This window comes from Gekko japonicus, unplaced genomic scaffold (genome assembly GCF_001447785.1).
Source record: "Gekko japonicus isolate JY-2015 unplaced genomic scaffold, Gekko_japonicus_V1.1 scaffold480, whole genome shotgun sequence".
NCBI lineage: Eukaryota > Metazoa > Chordata > Lepidosauria > Squamata > Gekkonidae > Gekko > Gekko japonicus.
Genome location: NW_015175370.1, coordinates 654,565 through 671,028, shown reverse-complemented (window position 1 = coordinate 671,028; position 16,464 = coordinate 654,565). Strand labels below are relative to the sequence as shown.

Genomic DNA, 16,464 nt, shown 5'->3' with positions numbered 1-16,464 from the left:
CTTACTCTGCTTAAGGTTGCAATCCAGGGACTGATACAGTATGTAACTTTAAACCCTGAAAGATAGCCTATGCACCCCTCAGTCCTGCTGACTTTAGATATTGAGATTATCTCTGGTCCATCTAACTCTGTACATTTATTGGGCTGAACAGCAGTGGCTTTTCAGATGTCTTTCTCTAGCACCTTCCACCTATTTAATAAATATATGTGATAAATAAAATAAATAATCACCTAATCTCCTAATGCCCGCTTTCAGCTGGGACTGCCATGAAGCAAAACAAGCACCAGCACTTCTGAGTGCCAAGAACTCCTTACCTTTCCTCCATCTTTCAGCTTTTTAAAGCATTCTTTTGAACAAGGCGAATGGCTTCTCTTGTGAGTAGAGATGGGTGCAATTACTGGAGGAACAGTGTTTTGCCTGGCAACTGTGGAGGTGCTGCAGGCACTTGGAGGCGGAGTTACTTCCATCGCCACTGCAGAGTCCAGCCCTGCCAAAAGTAAACAAAAGCCATACTGAGACTCACTTATGCACTTGCAAAAGAAAACCCTCACTTTTTTTTTTCAAATACGTACGTGAACCAATCATTGGAATGGAGGCCCCTGGTACAGGATGCAAAGGCTGAGTGACCCTTGATGGTTTCTCTTGACTTGTGAAGATGGTGGTTCTTTGAAGAGCAGCATTCCTGTTAAAGACAAGGATCATGGAATTATAGCCTGCACCACAGGACTTATGACATGATACTTAACATAAAATGCTTACTAAAACCAGATCAAAGGTTTATTGTCTACTCTAACAGTGGAGATCCAGGGTCTCAAGGCAGGGGTCTTTTAGCTCATTGACTACCTGATCTTTTTAACCGGGACCTTCTGCATGTAATGCTTTGTCACTTGCATAAGAAACTGCCTGAAAGCCAGCAGTTTCCAACTTGATTCAGGCAAGATTCTTTCCCCAACATCTTCTACTCATCTCAAGTTCACAACTCTGCTGCCAGGGACTGAATATGGAACTTTGGACATACAAAAGCATGTACTCAGCCCTGTGAATATACAGCCATCCAACACCCTTGTCCCAGGCAGGACTAGTCTAGGATACGAACCCAGGACCTTTCACACACATCATGTTAGCCACAGGCCAGACTCCTTGGGCCTAAGCCCTACTCTTATGCTACCTCAGCATCATTTCAACAATACAGAGAATCCACATTCCAGTGTGATACTAGTATAAAAAGTAAACATGTAATAAGCTTCACTCAGGCAGCTCTCCAGCCTACCAATGTGGGATGGAGACAAAGCAAGATGGTGACCACACCATTCCTGTAACAAGCACTGTGCTCGACACATGTGCTGGGGAGAGGGAGCAGACGGAAAAGTATCAGAGTGGACCCAACTCCGGACATTATCCAACAGAGGAGTAGCTGAGCACTGCAATGACTTAATGAGCAGTGAGACTTCCAACATGGCAACCAATATTTCTAATATGTCAGCCTTCAAGGTACAAGACCAGTGATTCCCAACATGGGAAACTCCTCAACCCTGCTCCAAAAGGTTTTACTGTGACTCTCATGCAGCCTGCCCACCTTCCAGTTTCTTTCAAAGTAGAAGTACTGCAGAGTTCCGCCACCCGGCTGAACAGTGGAGTGGCTCTGTATTGCGTTCCAACATCTACGTTCCTGTAACCGTCCAAGCAGCCTTCGTCCACAGATGCCCTTTTCAACACAAGCCGACAAGTGTTCTGACCAATATCTGGCATACTCTGCTGGGAAAAGTTTGGCTTAGCACTCTGTTGCCACGTCTGAACTTTTAAAGTGTTCAATGAAACAGGTAAGTCAGGAGTTTGATTATACCTTTTTCCTCCTTTGCAAGACATCTGTAGGCAAGTAATAATGAAGCTGTTTCTTCTTCACATGAGTAGCTTCAATTTTCATACCTTCTTTCAACATGCTGATGTTATTTGCCTGCCTGTAAACTAAATGTCAACGGAATTGAGAGCATGTCTGCAACTCAAGTGAAAGACACACTGCAATACAAAGTTTGAGTCCAGTGGTGCCTTTAAGACCAACAAAGCTTTATTCATGGTACAAACGTTCGTGGGAAATACAGTCAGCTCTTCTGCTGCAGCTGGAGCGAGACATAGCTACTCAGTTCTGTCCTGTGCTAAAGCTCAATACTATACTCAACACCTGTGCATTAGCACCAAAGCTTTAGTTTTCAAAGAGTTCCAATGGCCCTTAGCATAATGCACACTTAGTTCAGTTCGTAGCCTACCTTTCTCACTGGTGCCATTTCTATATGGTTTACCCATTCCACATTCATTGCTGTTGGGAAGTGAGGTTTTTTTCACGCTTCCCCACAGCATCATGGAGCATCCGCGCATCTCCCAGATTCCCGCAGCTCTGCTCAGAAAGAGCACGGTAAAGCCTGGATGGCTGCTGTGTGGGTGGGAAAATTCAGGTTTCCCTATCCGCATGGCAGGAATTTCCCCCTAACCATGTAGTCACCATTTCCACACCCACCAACAGGGGGGCTTTTTTTCTTTTTTGAAGCACTAGAATATTGTTATGCTATTGTGACAATATGTAGAACGGGTTCTCTGAATTCTCAGCTTTCATTTTAAACAAATCAGTTTCTACCCCATTTCCTTGCAGAGGTAAGGATGAAAGGAACATCTTTGAAACAGAACAGGCCAGGGACTTTTTAAAAAAATGAAAGCTGGCAATTCAGAGGACCCACGACACCCATCGTTACAATGGCACAGCAATATATTCTAGTGATGATTTTCTAAGAAAAAAATACAAAAGCCCCAGTGACCCAGGAAGGGGAGCACTGCTGGAGCAAGGAAGCCCTGTTGCTGCTGCACTTTATCTGCAGCCACACCAGAAAAGGGGAAACCACACAAGCCCATCCCAATGTGGAAACCACCTGAGACTCAGGGCAAATTACAGTGTAGAACAATACAATCAAATAGCACAAGACATCTAATGCAAGAGGAGTAGGAATACAAAATTATAAATCATGCAAGAAAGTATCAGACATGTCAAGCAATGCAGAAAATGGAATTGCAACAATAGAAAACAATGCAGTAAGAGCAAGGTATTACATATGATACTTCTTCCCTATCCTATGTTGTAAACCTCACAGAATAGGGTGAGCACTGGAAGAAGACTGCTATTATACGAGGGATAGACTACTCCCCCTTCCACTGGAATCTGGACCTTTAATCCTGGTTTTATGTATGCACAGGTAAGGACAGAGACTGCACAGCCATATGCCTCAGTCCTGGCCCACCGAGTTAGCATAGGCACTAATTTATATGTAGGCCCTGTTTAAACACATATAGACAGAGCTTCTCTTCAGTGGAGAATCTTATATGCTGTTCAGAACAGGATCTAGAAAAAGGATTTACCTGTATCTGTGAATGACTGGATATCATAGGTTAAGTCAATATTCACACCCTCTGCATTCTCCGCTTTCTTAAAAATTATTCCAAGGAACCACATGGATACATAGCTGCTCCTGAAATGACAGCATGTAAACTGGCAGTGACTGGTTTAGACAATGCCGCCATTATAGTTATAAGGGTTAAGTTTACTGCAAGTTAGCTTTAGTACTGCTTATGTACAATGATGGTCTCTTTGACAGATCTCTGGAGGTTATTACATTATGTGGGAAGTATACTTCATGAAGGCAACACAGGGGTTGCAATCCCATGTTCCCGCTCACCTAACACAACTGGGGACTACTTGCACTGGAGAATCAGAAGGAGATGCTTAACCTCCTCTCCCCGAAACACACAAATGCCTCCCTGTAAAATGCTACTTCCCTTTACGATCTTTCTCCTTCCTGGGCTCTGACACTGGAAGAGGCCTGGCAACAATGGGGCGGCACAGCAGGGGACATTTTCGGGAAAACTAGCAGATTCAAGGAAGATTAAGCATCCTACCCTCAGCTAATCCTCCTCTTCAATGGAGTTACAACACCAAACACACATTTCCCAATATGAAATTCTGCCCCATTCATTGAGGCATGCCTCACGGTGAAAGAAACCCACAAAACTTTTAACTCACTCTTTGTATTGTTCTCTGGTCCCAGGGAAGGACTGTGGATTTACATGTGCAATTGTTATAAATTCATTCCGCTCCAAGTTCCCAACAAGCACACGGATTTTAGATTCCACTAGGCCAACCCTATGAAATAAAATGTTCAATATTTTGCTGAAAGGTGGCCGGATACTCCTAACAACCAGTTGAAATGTGACACCATGTGGCCCAAGTGAGTAGTAACATGCTAAATGTAACAGACATTATAAGTTTAAGATTTACACTGAGTACATCTGCTTTGCTAGTTGGTCCATAGTTCTTGATTTTTTATCCCAGTTTCATAAGCCCAGAATCTAACAATTCATCTCAACTAACTGAAATGTTTTAATAATTTAAGTATGTAGAGTAATCTTAATAAGAATTCTTGCAGAAGTCTAAATAATTGTTCTGGTTACATGTATCTCCAATAAAAGTTCAGCTCAATACCAGGTATCAACTGTTCTCCACATTTGGCTGGTTAGAGTAAGAGGCAGACATTTTCAACTACAGAATTTGAAGACAAAAAAGTATAAGGGCAATGTTTTTAAGAGTCACCAATACCAAACTTTTTGGGGGGCAGAAAAACACAGCTTCTTGCCATCCCCCAACCAGAGACAGAACTTTCCATGAAGAATCCTTTCACGGTGGATTGATGGAATCCAGGACAGGTTCTAGGATAAGAGATGTTTTCTGCACAAACAGGTCTCCTCGCTCCTACATCTGTATTCCTCTGCTGCTTTCTTTCGTTTCCGCAGAGGTACGTGCAGTCGGAGGGGCAGAAACACAGTTTGATTCCTCTTGTGGCACAGCAAGGGAATTCCTGGAAACAGGGAAGTCTGATGCTGTGCTGCAAGAGATGACAAACTGTATTTCTGCACCTTGGACTGCAAATACCTCTGCAGAAATGAGTGAAAGAGGCGGAGGAATACAAATGCAGGAATGGGGAGACATGTTTGTGTGGAAAACATCCCAGTCCGATAGGTAATGGCTTTGTGAATCTTGAGGACGCTTAACTGCCTAGGTTTGGGGGGGGGGGAGACGGAGCACACTCTCAAACCATGGAATGGAAGTCCTGGCCACTAGGAAACTGAGACCCTAACAGGTAAGGCTGCAGCTTCATAAGACTTAAATAGGAACAATACAGAATATCTGTTCTTGAGAAAACAGTCCCCATTCTTTGGTAACATGACAGCTGTCACCAGTTCAATCACAAGTGCATCCACTAGAGCAGGGGTGTCAAACATGTGGCCCGGGGGCCAGATCAAGCCCCGGAGGGCTTCTGTCAGGCCCACAGTAGAACTGGCTGTCTTCTGCTGCTTCTTCCAGTTCTGCTGCTGCTGCGTCATCATAGGTTTGCAGCTTACAGATACACACCTGAACAGCATACTCAAGATTGCAACAGCACAGACATTTTGATGCAATAATTCAGTGCAAGAGGTATCAGTAATCAGCCACTGTTAAATAAACAAAATATTGCAAAAGTGCTAATGTTTTAAGCAAGTTTTTATTTTAAGTTAAAAAAAAACACCTTTGTGTTTGTGTCCTTTATAAAGTTTATGTCTCCGCTATCTGGCATTACATTTTATGACACACATGGCCTGACCCATTTATGTCATTTATGTCAGGTCCAGCCCTCATAACAAATGACTTTGACACCCCTGCACTAGAGGCACCTGAAGGAATCAGCGGGCTTCTTTCTTAGTGGTTCCCAAGATAATTTTTCAGATACAGGAGAGGCCAGCTCACCTTTGACAATCTCAGGCAACTGAGAGGACTCTTGTAACCCCTAGGGGAGGGTGGCTACCTAGGTCCTAATTAAGGGCTACTAGGGTCTTAAAGCACTTCAGCCCCGCATAGGGAAAAGCTCTAGAGGAAAGTACAACTCATTCCCTGATTGCTCTACATCTTCACACAGTACGGAAGAAATCTTCCCCGCCAACCAGAACAATAAATAGTCTCAACAAGTCTCTGTTAAAACAGAAGCAGGAGAGGATGGAGGCTGGCTGCTGAAGGAAGAGCTGAGTTCTGAGGAGGCCTGGTTTGCTTCTGCTTGTGTGGACGGGTGTGGGGGGGAGAGAGAAAAGAGACAGTGTGTATGCAGGGGAGGGGAGAGCTGAGACTTTTTGGAAGGTGGGGGGAGATATCAGAGGCAGAGGGAGACGATAAGGCCCTATAGCTACAATGCATTGTAGTTTTTAGTGGTTTTTCCTTGATCCACTTGCTAAAGTCTAAAGTAGAATGTACTGTTACTTAAGGAAACTATGCCAAAGGAGATGCATTAGTTGTAAGGGGCCCTCTGGCGGTCAAACAGAAAAATACTCCCTCCCCTTTGATTAGTTAGTTGGTTGACAAAAAGACTGGCTCTGGCATCATGCCAGGAGCCAGACAAGCCTGGGAAATCTCAGCCACTACTGCAGTGGAGTGTACCTGATACCCCCAAGATCACTGTGGGGGAACTTGTTAGGAAGTGGAAAGCAGCATCTGAAACAGTCTGCAGCACCTCTCTCTCTCTGTACCAGGACTCCTCCTACCTGCCTGGCTGTCATTAGTTTCAGATGTGGCATGTGGCTCCTGCCTGAAATGTTCCCAAATGGCCGTCTCCGTTTGTAGCTCAAGGAGAGGGAAGTTGGCCATCCTTCCCGTTCACGCCACTGGCAAACCACTACCCGCATGGTGGACAGCTAGGCTAAAGGATCTTTTGAGAAGTCAGTTGGCCAAAGTTCTGGGTACTGGACCCCTCCGCCCAGGACACTCAATTTAACTAGGATGACTGGACCTTATAAGCCATTAAGGACATAGGAGAAGCCAAATGTTGGATCAGGCCATTGGCCCATCTAGTCCAACACTCTGTCAACACAGTGGCCAAAAATACCAGGTGCCATCAGGAGGTCCAGCAGTGGGGCCAGTGGGGAGGGGGGGGGAGAGGGGGTCTTCCTCTACAAACTGTAGGTCCTAAATTCCTTTCCTGAAGAAAATATTTTTTAGAGAGTTCAAAGACCAAGTAAAGGTGGGGGAAGAAATAAGATAAGAGGCTCTGAAAGGGAGAGAAGAGGACCTGACTTCAGAGCAGGCAGGACTAGAATGGAGGTATCGATCCCATCATTAGCTGTTTAAAGAATTGCCCGATTCAAATGGTTTCAGAGGGCAGCCATGCTGGTCTGCAGTAGAACAGCTACATTTGAGCCCAGTAGCACCTTAGAGATCAACAAGGTTTTCAAAGTACGAGCTTTTGAGAGTCAAAGCTTATAACCTGAAAATCTGGGGGTGGTGGTGGTATTTTTTTAGCCTTTTGTGTGTGTCTGCGCCTATACCCAAAAGTCATGGAAACCTCTGTTGACTCCTACTGGGGCATGGAGGATGTTCGGAGAAGTGGTTTGACAGCCTGCCTCGGCCTCCCGGCCCTGGCATTCTTTGGACGCCTCCCATCCAAATACTTGCCAGGGTCGGCCCTGCTTAGCTTTCGAGATCCGGCTTGCCTGCTACCCCGAAAATCTTGTCGGTCTCGAAGGTGCTATCGGACTAGAACCTAGCACTGACTTAAATCGTCCTGTCTACGAAGCTTGTGGGAAGCGCAGCTCATCCTACACAGCCTCCTCCATTACCAGAGAAAGGGGACAGCAACATTTCTGTGGACACCACTCAGAAAGGGACAGTACTGAACCTTCTCTAATTTCTTCCATCATACATGTCCAGTCTCTCCAACGATGTAACAGATTTCTCTTTAGGGCAGAAAGCTTGAGAGCACAGAACAACTCAATTTAGGGAAGACTACTGGGAGAGAACGGCAGGCAAAAGACTGGTACACTCATGCACACCCTGGGAACCACCTGCCAGTATGACCTGGCCACAGACACCGCTCCCTATACACCCTATCATCTTCAGTGCTGAGGAGAGGAGACAGATAATACATTTTATTAGCACAGTGAAAGTGCCAACCCAGTGTGCTGCAGTGGTAAAAAAAAGGCAAACTCTATGTTATGGATTATTAGGAAAGGGACTGAGAATAAAATGGCTGATATTGTAATGCCCTTATATAGATCTATGGTGCGGCCTCATTTGGAATACTGTCTACAGTTCTGGTCACCAGATCTCCAAAAGGACGTTGCAGAGCTGGAAAAACTACAGAGGAGGGCAACCAAGTTGATTAGGGGCTTGGAGCACTTTCCCTATGAAGAAACGCTGAAGAGTCAGGGACTTTTCAGTTTAGAAAAGGGGATTAGGTAGATTCATGGAGGATAAGTCTATCAATGGCTACTAGCCATGGTGACTAAGGGGAACCCTCCACATTCAGAGGCTCTGATCCTCTGAATCCCAAAGCCAGGAGACAACATCAGGGGAAGGCCTCGGCCTCTATGCCCTGTTGTTGGCTATCCAGAGGAACTGGTTGGCTAATATGTGAGACAGGGTGCTGGACTAGATGGACCATTGGTCCAGCAGGGCTCTTCTTATGCTCTTTTTCATAGAAACAGATTCAGTCTCAAGACTTCCAGCTACTTATCCTTGTATGAAATGCTTTCAGCACAATTGCCCAGGATGCTACCAACTGCTGCGATTTTGGCATTGCTGCACACTGTGATGGCATTTATTCATACTGAGAAACTTTTATCCCTGCACATCAATGGGATTACAATCAATGGGATTACAATCAACTTCAAAGCTCATGTGCCTGGGCTATTTAGGAGAGTTTGATGTTTATCAAGTAAGTCACAAAAGAACTACATCTTCACTCTGGGACTTGACAGCCCAGTTGCAGGAAGACTGCAAACTTTTCAGTTCTTTATGCATTTAGCACACAGAGTATGCAAGAAATGAATAGTGTAAAACATTCACACAATAATATTAATAAACATAATGAATAGTGTAAAACATTCACACACAACAATAATAATTCACACACAAAAACATTCACACAATAATCACACTATTGATCTCCCATTGAGTAGACACTGTATCATGGCTCCAGTTGTTCCTCCCAGAACTGAATTCTGTGATCCTACATGAGTGCCCGACCCAAATCCCCTCCCCCAGGATACTATAAATTCAAGCAGGCTAATCTCCCTACTTTTGTCTCCCCCTGCCCCCTCCACCCCCTTTAATCAACTCAAAACTCTAAGAGTAATAAACATGTTTTTTAAAAAATCAGGCTGCTTCGGCAGAGGATTGCTGGTCTTGCTTTTTAAATGTAAAAGCCAACACCTCCCTGCACACCCAGGGAATCTCTCCAGGGCGCAGAAACATTTTCTGTGGGTGGTCTCTCCCTTCCTGTTTCCTGCTTCCTAACAGGCACTACCATGAAGTTTGTAATTAAAAGTAACAAGCTGTGGGTCCTATGAAGAATCAAAGGAAGAGAGAATGATTTGGAAATCCCATCCTCTTCTGAGACCTCATTTGCATGCATTTATGTTTATCCCACTTCCCCCACCCCCGGTCTGGACGCAAAGCAACTTTTAGAACATTGTTCTCATTTTCCAACAACAGCTCTGTGAGGAAGGCAAGGCAGAGAAGTTTTGATGGGCCCAAGGTCACCCAGGGCAGAAGTAGGAATTCGAACCCAGGTCACCCAGGGTCTGCTGGTGGCTCTCCCCTGCCTCCATGTGCTCTCAGGAGATTATGGAGGCCAATTTCCTCCCCATCACCACCTTTTTCGTTTAACTGCACAACTGCTTCCAACATTCAATATTCCCCAGGCATCATCTGATGATGGGAAAGGATTCAGAAGGTTATAACTCTGTTTAGGATTGCAACAAGGGTAACATTTTCTGCATTATCTATTAAATCACCATTTTAGGTTCAGACTAGTGTTCCCTCTAAGCTGAGTTAGTGTGAGCTAGTTCACAGTTTTTTAGCCTCTGGCTCACATGTTTTTGTCTTAGCTAAGGATGGCTCCAGAGCAAACTAATTTATGCAGTAGCCAAATCACCTGCTCACAACTTTAATGCCAGTAGCTAAGTAGAATTTTTGCTCACAGGACTCCACAACTTAGAAGGAGCATTGGTTCAGACTCATCTTTTCTGTGGGTGGCCTATTTTGCTGCTTTTGTGATTGTTAAGGGGGCCCAGCCAGTTTATTATTAGATATATAGTGATAATTGGTAGAGACTCACCATTCCAAATGGTGCTCTTCAGTCGAAGAACTGGCCATCAATACAATGTAATGCCTGGAAAGAATGTAGATTGCCAATATCCAATCAGTTTTGACAGCTGAAAGTACAATATCTTTCCAAAAGCTAGCCAAACTTCTCTTTTTGTCTTAAGCCCTTCCTTCACACATGTGTCTTCCATGTCTTTCCTAGTCTCACTGCCAACTACTTTGGAAATGCTTTATGGATCTGCCTCTCTTGTTTCTGGCCCTGTTCAATGATTACAGAAGTCATGGTGCAGATGCTGCATTACTTCTGTAGTTATACTTGAGGTAATTAACCTTGAAAGCTTTGGAATACGAGCAACATTTGCTGGACACCTGGAAAGAATACATTTTAGAAACTTAGAAGCTAATTTGTCGTTAAGAGGCCATGCATTAATTCTTTGATCACCAGAGACATCCTGGGAAAATGGTAAACGGTAGATTCTCTTGTTTAGAGAAGAGAAACAATTAAGTTCTCCTTCCTGCTTTTTGTCACAGAGCAAACCATCAACCCATCACAAACCTACAGCTGTTAGCAAAGCAGGATAATTCCAGGTCTGATTTCTTCATGTGACAGGTAATTTTCATACAGAACAAGTTTGTGTCAGAATCCCTACTAGAGGCAACAGGACGGAGGACGGGGATGATGACGATTAGCGTTTTCCTGCAGTCAACACAGAGATTTTGGAAGCCAAGGCAGTCTTACATACTTGTATTTCTGGAAAAAGTTTGGTGGTTCAAGCAGCTTTGACCACTCCTGTTTTCCTTGGAGAATTTCATCTGTAACCATAAGACCTGTTGAAATATAAAGCCACCATGTAAGTTCTTTGCTTTAATCTTCCACAGAAGGTCTGAATAGGGTATTCTCTTACTCCTTGGACGATGACAAAAAACTGGCTTAAATCAAAGAGTAGAAAAGAGGCAAAACAATTACTTTGTGCAACTCTGAACACCAGGATGAGAACCAAAAACAACTAGGTGCTTCAGACATTCGAGAATTACTTGATTTATATACAGCTTTGATGTAGAGGCCAAATGAAGTCACACTTCATTTGGCCTCTATAGCACTCCCATCCAGTGTTTCCCCCACCTCTTTTCACTCACCCAGTTGGCCACTGTCTCTCCCCATTCCTGGTTATGTCTAGTACAGAGGTCAATGCAGTGTGTTAGAGGCATGCCGTACTAGAGGTGTGGACTTTTCTGCTGCACGGAGCTCTATTTCTCCCTGCTCATTTTTCTACCTCCTCTAGATTGTTACTTCTTTCTAGTGCATACTTTCTTCTCTGGTCTGTACTTTCAATTGGCTTTTTAATAACTTCTCTCCAGGATGTATAGCAGAGAGAACGCTCCTGCCATAGATGGAGCCAGTTCACTGCAGCTCCATTCCTGTGCTTGTACATGGCAGCAGTTTCCTCACCCCCTAGTTCACTGGGTGAACAGAAGGAAGCCAGAATCACTTTCTATCCGGATGAGCAGGATAGAGGTATCCTTTGCGGCCTCCAGTACTTCATCTGTCACCAGTCTGCGGCCATGCCACAGGCAAACGCCGTAGGCATCACCATGTTGGTGTTGGCCCTCAGGTGAGGACCAAAGGTGAAAACCAAGTACAAAATGAATGGACAAATTCATGCTAACCAAAGGAACCCATGCTTACATATTGCATGGCTGCAAAACCTGGAGATAATAGTTTCTAACATAATATGAAGTGATTCAAAATAAGGAGCAAAAAAGTGGATCACAGAAAAATAAACAAGGACCAGGGATCTTTTGGGGCCGGAGCGCTGCTCCAGCAGCCCAGGAGCCTCCGGGGGGGGGGGGCTTGATGGGGGGCAGGGGGGCTTGATGGGGGTGGGAGAGCCTCCCTTCCTCCCTCCTCCATCTCTTTGCCATTTTCCCCTCCTTTCCTTTTCTTTCCCTCCTTTTATTTCTCTTACCCTTCTCTTCCTTCCTTCCTCTTTTCCTCCTTTCCTTCTCTCTTTCTTTCATCCCCACCTTTCCTTCTCTCCTTTCCCTCCTTCTTTCCTTCTTTCTTTCCCTCCTTTCCTTCTCTCTATTATCTCTCTTTCCTTCCCTCTTTCCTCCTTCTGTGGCCCAACTCTAGTGAGAAGGGGTTTAAACTTTAAACCCCTTCTCTCTTTGTTCCCCCCCCCCGCAGGCCAGCTGGGGAAGGGAAGGGGAGGCTTTTGAAGATGCCTCCCCCCCTTTGCTTCCCCTTCTGACATCTCTTCCAGTGATGTCAGGGGGCGTGGCATATGCTAATAGCCTAGTAGCTCATTAGCATACCATATGCTAATGAGCTTCTGCAGCTTTTTTCTACAAAAAGACCCCTGAAAGGACTAAATACTACAAGCTGTTCTATTTAGCAAGGCTTGTATGCGTCTTTCAATGAGACTTTTTCACATTATTGTTAATAGTTGTACACACATATTTCTATTAGGGTTAGTGTAACCGACTGAACAATCAATTGATTGAATGATTATTTGCTGAATGATTTATTTAAAGAATATCTAGGTAACACAAGCTTAACTTATTTTAGAGAGAAACAAAGCCCAATAGATTTAAGTCTAAAAGCTATTCTCTTTAGTTTATTCTTAATGTTGAAAAACCTAAAAAAAGGAGCCAGGAAATACTGCAAGTTACGATACCAACCAACAATTGTTAGTGAATTGAAGTCAAAACTTGGCTTGGGATCTGCTCTGAGACGGCAAAGGAGCAGATGTGGTATAAAAACATTACTAAATGAAGGTTTTATACACAGCTAGAATAAAATAGAAAAATAATCTTTAAGAGATGAGCATTAAGAAGTCTTTGTTTCTGAGTCTTGCCAGGATACATTCATGGTTTCTGGCCTGCCATCTATAAGCAGACAGCATATTTAAGGAGGGGATTCTGGGGCAGACTGACAGGAGTTACCTTGTTTGAATTCTTCTACCATGACCGCTCGGGTTGAAGTTGATACATTATATGTTGAGTTCTGCTGTGGATAGGCTGGAGTGATGATGGGCATGAGATGATTCCTGTCAGATGGATTTACCTGTGGCATTTGAACAGATGCACTTAAGGGAGAGATGATAATGCAGTTAACTTTAACTACATGAACTGGACGTATTCTCCATTTTCTAATCCCATCTCAGCTATGTATTTGCTGGCTGACTTCTGGCCACACGCACAAGCACTCATCCACGTTTGTAACAGGGGGATAGCACAGGCCTCCTTTACAAGGCTGGCAGAAAAGTTACCAAGAGCATGCATGCAACAACTTCAGAAATGCAGTCGAGATACCTTGAAGGCTGACATATTATGGCATAAAGCTTTAGTTCCCAGCATTTGATATGGGTTTGAGACCACAAAAACCTATGCCACCATAAAAATGTCAACTTTCAAGGAACCACTAGACCAGTGAGTCTCAATGCAGTGTCCACGGGCTTCACAGTGCCCCACCAATGTCTTTCCTGGCATGCACTAGCTTCATCCCCCAAGTGTTTTCCCCTAAAGCAAAGAAACAGCCCTGGCTTTCCTCTACCTTAATGAAACAGCAGGTACGTCAGGAGACTCTGGAGGCATCACCTTTGGATTTACATGGAATATGCATTTAGAAATACCTGGCTATGCCAGTAAAGATCTATGAATGAAATAACCTGGCTCATCTCAGGAGATGCCTGGCTTGCTTGCGGGAGTGCCCCCCATGGTGGCCATTGTGTGATTGTGCCCCTTACCTCTTAAAACTCTAAGTGTAATCATTAATAAATATTAAGCTTATGGCACATGAAGATACACCCTGCCCCCCCCAACCCAGTCCCTGTTCCCCAGAAGACAGTCCACCCAACATCTGAGGCAGAGAAAGGTTATGCAGCTGGTATATACCATCATACAGACCTCAAATGTGCTTATTAATTTTATCAGAAGGAGAGGACAACTTTGTTAAAGGGAACAGAAGATCTCCCTTCACCTCAAAGAATGCACTAGCCTCACGCAGCCCTGCCATCATGGCTTCTGAGGAGGGCAGGATTGTTACAAAACCCTACATGGTGTACGTACCCTGGGGTCCCAGATTGGCAAGTTGAGGTTACTCTCTTCAGGGTGTTTCAGCAAGACAGGATTTGGCCATTCCCTGCAACAGGAACCCCAGCAACAACAGTTCAGGTATGTGTACACACACACTGGAATACTAGTATTCCACACTCCAGTATAAATTCAAAATTGGGTTTCAAAGTCACACTGTAAGGACTGAATGCAATTGCATGACATCAGGACACTTAATCTACCCAAGTAACAAAGTTCCATGTTCTAGTAAGTGGTGGACTCTCACAATTTTGGAAAGTGACCTCTGTCACAGCACCAAGGAGAGGGGCCTAGAGAACACACTCATTTCCTGATAAGCAAGAAAGAAAAGGAAAACCAACTGGAATTTTTAATCTCAGGGAGACATCTTTTGCAGCATTGAATGCAGAACACTATTTTAGGACTGGCATATCAAATTAAAGAAGATCTGGTCAAATACTGGTCAGGTACTGCCTTCACTACACAAAGATAATTTAATCAACAGTTCTGAAACTACGCTAGTAGTTACATGAACAAGTCCAAGTTCAAGTAGTTACATGAACAAGAATGAACCAGTTTAAGGTTCCTATAAATGTTAATATTTACTGACAATTCCTCAGTTTTGTTTTTAATTCTGGGACACCAGGGTAGGAGTACAGTTTCAAAACACAATTATTCATGGCTGGAAATGCCTGCAGTGGTGTCAGATGGCCAGTAGAAGACGCATGGCTACACTGCCAGGTTTGCCCCTATCTGCTGCAGTGCTGAAGCACCAGGTGCCCTCATTGTGGTCTTGCTAACAAAAAATGCCATAAATGCACTCTTGGCTTTGCGGAATGTTTGAAAATGATCAAATGGGCAGTCAACTGGCCAACATGCAACTTACAAATGTTTATAACATTTACCTAAAAGCCAGATCCCTGACCCAGACAGCACAGGCTGGCCTGATCTCGTCAGATCTCAGAACCTAAGCAGGGTCGGCCCTGGTTAGTATTTGGATGTCAGACAACCAAGTCCAGAATGGCTATGCAGAGGTAGGCAATGGCAGAAACCATCTCTGTTCATCTCTTGCCTTAAACCCTAAGGGTTTAAGTCAACTGTGACTTGACAGCACTTTCTACCACCAAAGGAACCAAAAGGTTAACCAGGAACCATATATGGTTAACCACCCACAAGCTAAAACTGCAAACACCAGGGTCAGGAATATCTGATTGAAACAGACCCTCAAGGCAACGCATCTGGATCATAATAATGAGGCACAAGTACATCAACCAGCTACCCAGGATGGATTTCAAGGGCATCACTTTGCAAAGTGTGCAATTTCATGGTTACTTTGCTAGTCATAACTTAGTAGTAATGCTTTGTTAGCCGCGGACCTAAGCACAGTTCTGCCCGCATTATAATCTCATTTACGTATGATCTATGAATCACACAGGCCCATCAAATACTTACCACTTGGAAAAAATTAGGAAGAATTTGTGAACTAGTGTGGATGCTAAAGCATTTGGGTACAGCTGGCATACCCTTGCCACCAACATAGCCCAAGAAACACCACCAAGAAATCCCAGCATGTTGGAATAAATTCCACGTCCTAGAACAGACAAGGCAGCATTAACGTTTGCCCCTTTGTATTTCAAGTCCCTTCCACCTTTCCCACCCTCCAGAGCAGGACAATTTGAGAGAATATACTTCAGCATTTTCATTGTTAAAAAGTGCAACTCAGATTTACACTTTTGAGGATCCCCCCCCCCCAATCAGTTTGAAATGGAGCGTGAAGCTCACAGCATGGCAAAGAAAGGCCTAACTACCATTTATCTTTGGAACTATTGAAGAAATCCACATCCAGGCTTGGATGGAATCTCAAGTTTTGCTTTGGAAATTGCTCCCCCATGTGGCAGCTGTTTCACATTCATCTGCAAGACACTAGTAAGTTTCCCCTTGCGCACCTGCAAAGGCCTGAAGAAATGCATCTCTGTAATACTTAAGCATTTGAATACAAGTCCAAGGCAAACATCCACAAAGGCTCCACAATGCCAACATGAACCAAACATCCCTCAAAGGAAGCAAGAGGTATACCCAACAAACCAAATTGGGAGGAAGTTTTTCTATGAGAGCTTTTCAGCAACTTCTGGCTCTTTGCATGTGTGGAACTTCTTTCAGGAACAGCTTGCGAGATATGATCTGGATGTTGCTGTGCCATGAATTAAATCGCTTAACATATCTGC

The 16,464-nt window shown here is 44.1% G+C and overlaps 1 protein-coding gene across 1 annotated transcript in view; it reads right to left on the bottom strand.

Annotated features, from left to right (window-relative positions):
• PAPOLG (poly(A) polymerase gamma) overlaps nucleotides 1-16,464 on the bottom strand; it is a 34,238-nt gene that overhangs the window by 4,818 nt on the left and 12,956 nt on the right. The window contains exons 9-19 of the mRNA XM_015425490.1: nucleotides 15,692-15,830; nucleotides 14,237-14,309; nucleotides 13,112-13,232; nucleotides 10,909-10,993; nucleotides 10,179-10,232; nucleotides 4,064-4,183; nucleotides 3,403-3,512; nucleotides 1,844-1,965; nucleotides 1,577-1,755; nucleotides 573-682; nucleotides 315-487 (exon numbers count right to left, since the gene is read on the bottom strand). Coding sequence (XP_015280976.1) covers nucleotides 315-487; nucleotides 573-682; nucleotides 1,577-1,755; nucleotides 1,844-1,965; nucleotides 3,403-3,512; nucleotides 4,064-4,183; nucleotides 10,179-10,232; nucleotides 10,909-10,993; nucleotides 13,112-13,232; nucleotides 14,237-14,309; nucleotides 15,692-15,830 — 1,286 coding nt within the window. The remainder of the gene's footprint in view (nucleotides 1-314; nucleotides 488-572; nucleotides 683-1,576; nucleotides 1,756-1,843; nucleotides 1,966-3,402; nucleotides 3,513-4,063; nucleotides 4,184-10,178; nucleotides 10,233-10,908; nucleotides 10,994-13,111; nucleotides 13,233-14,236; nucleotides 14,310-15,691; nucleotides 15,831-16,464) is intronic.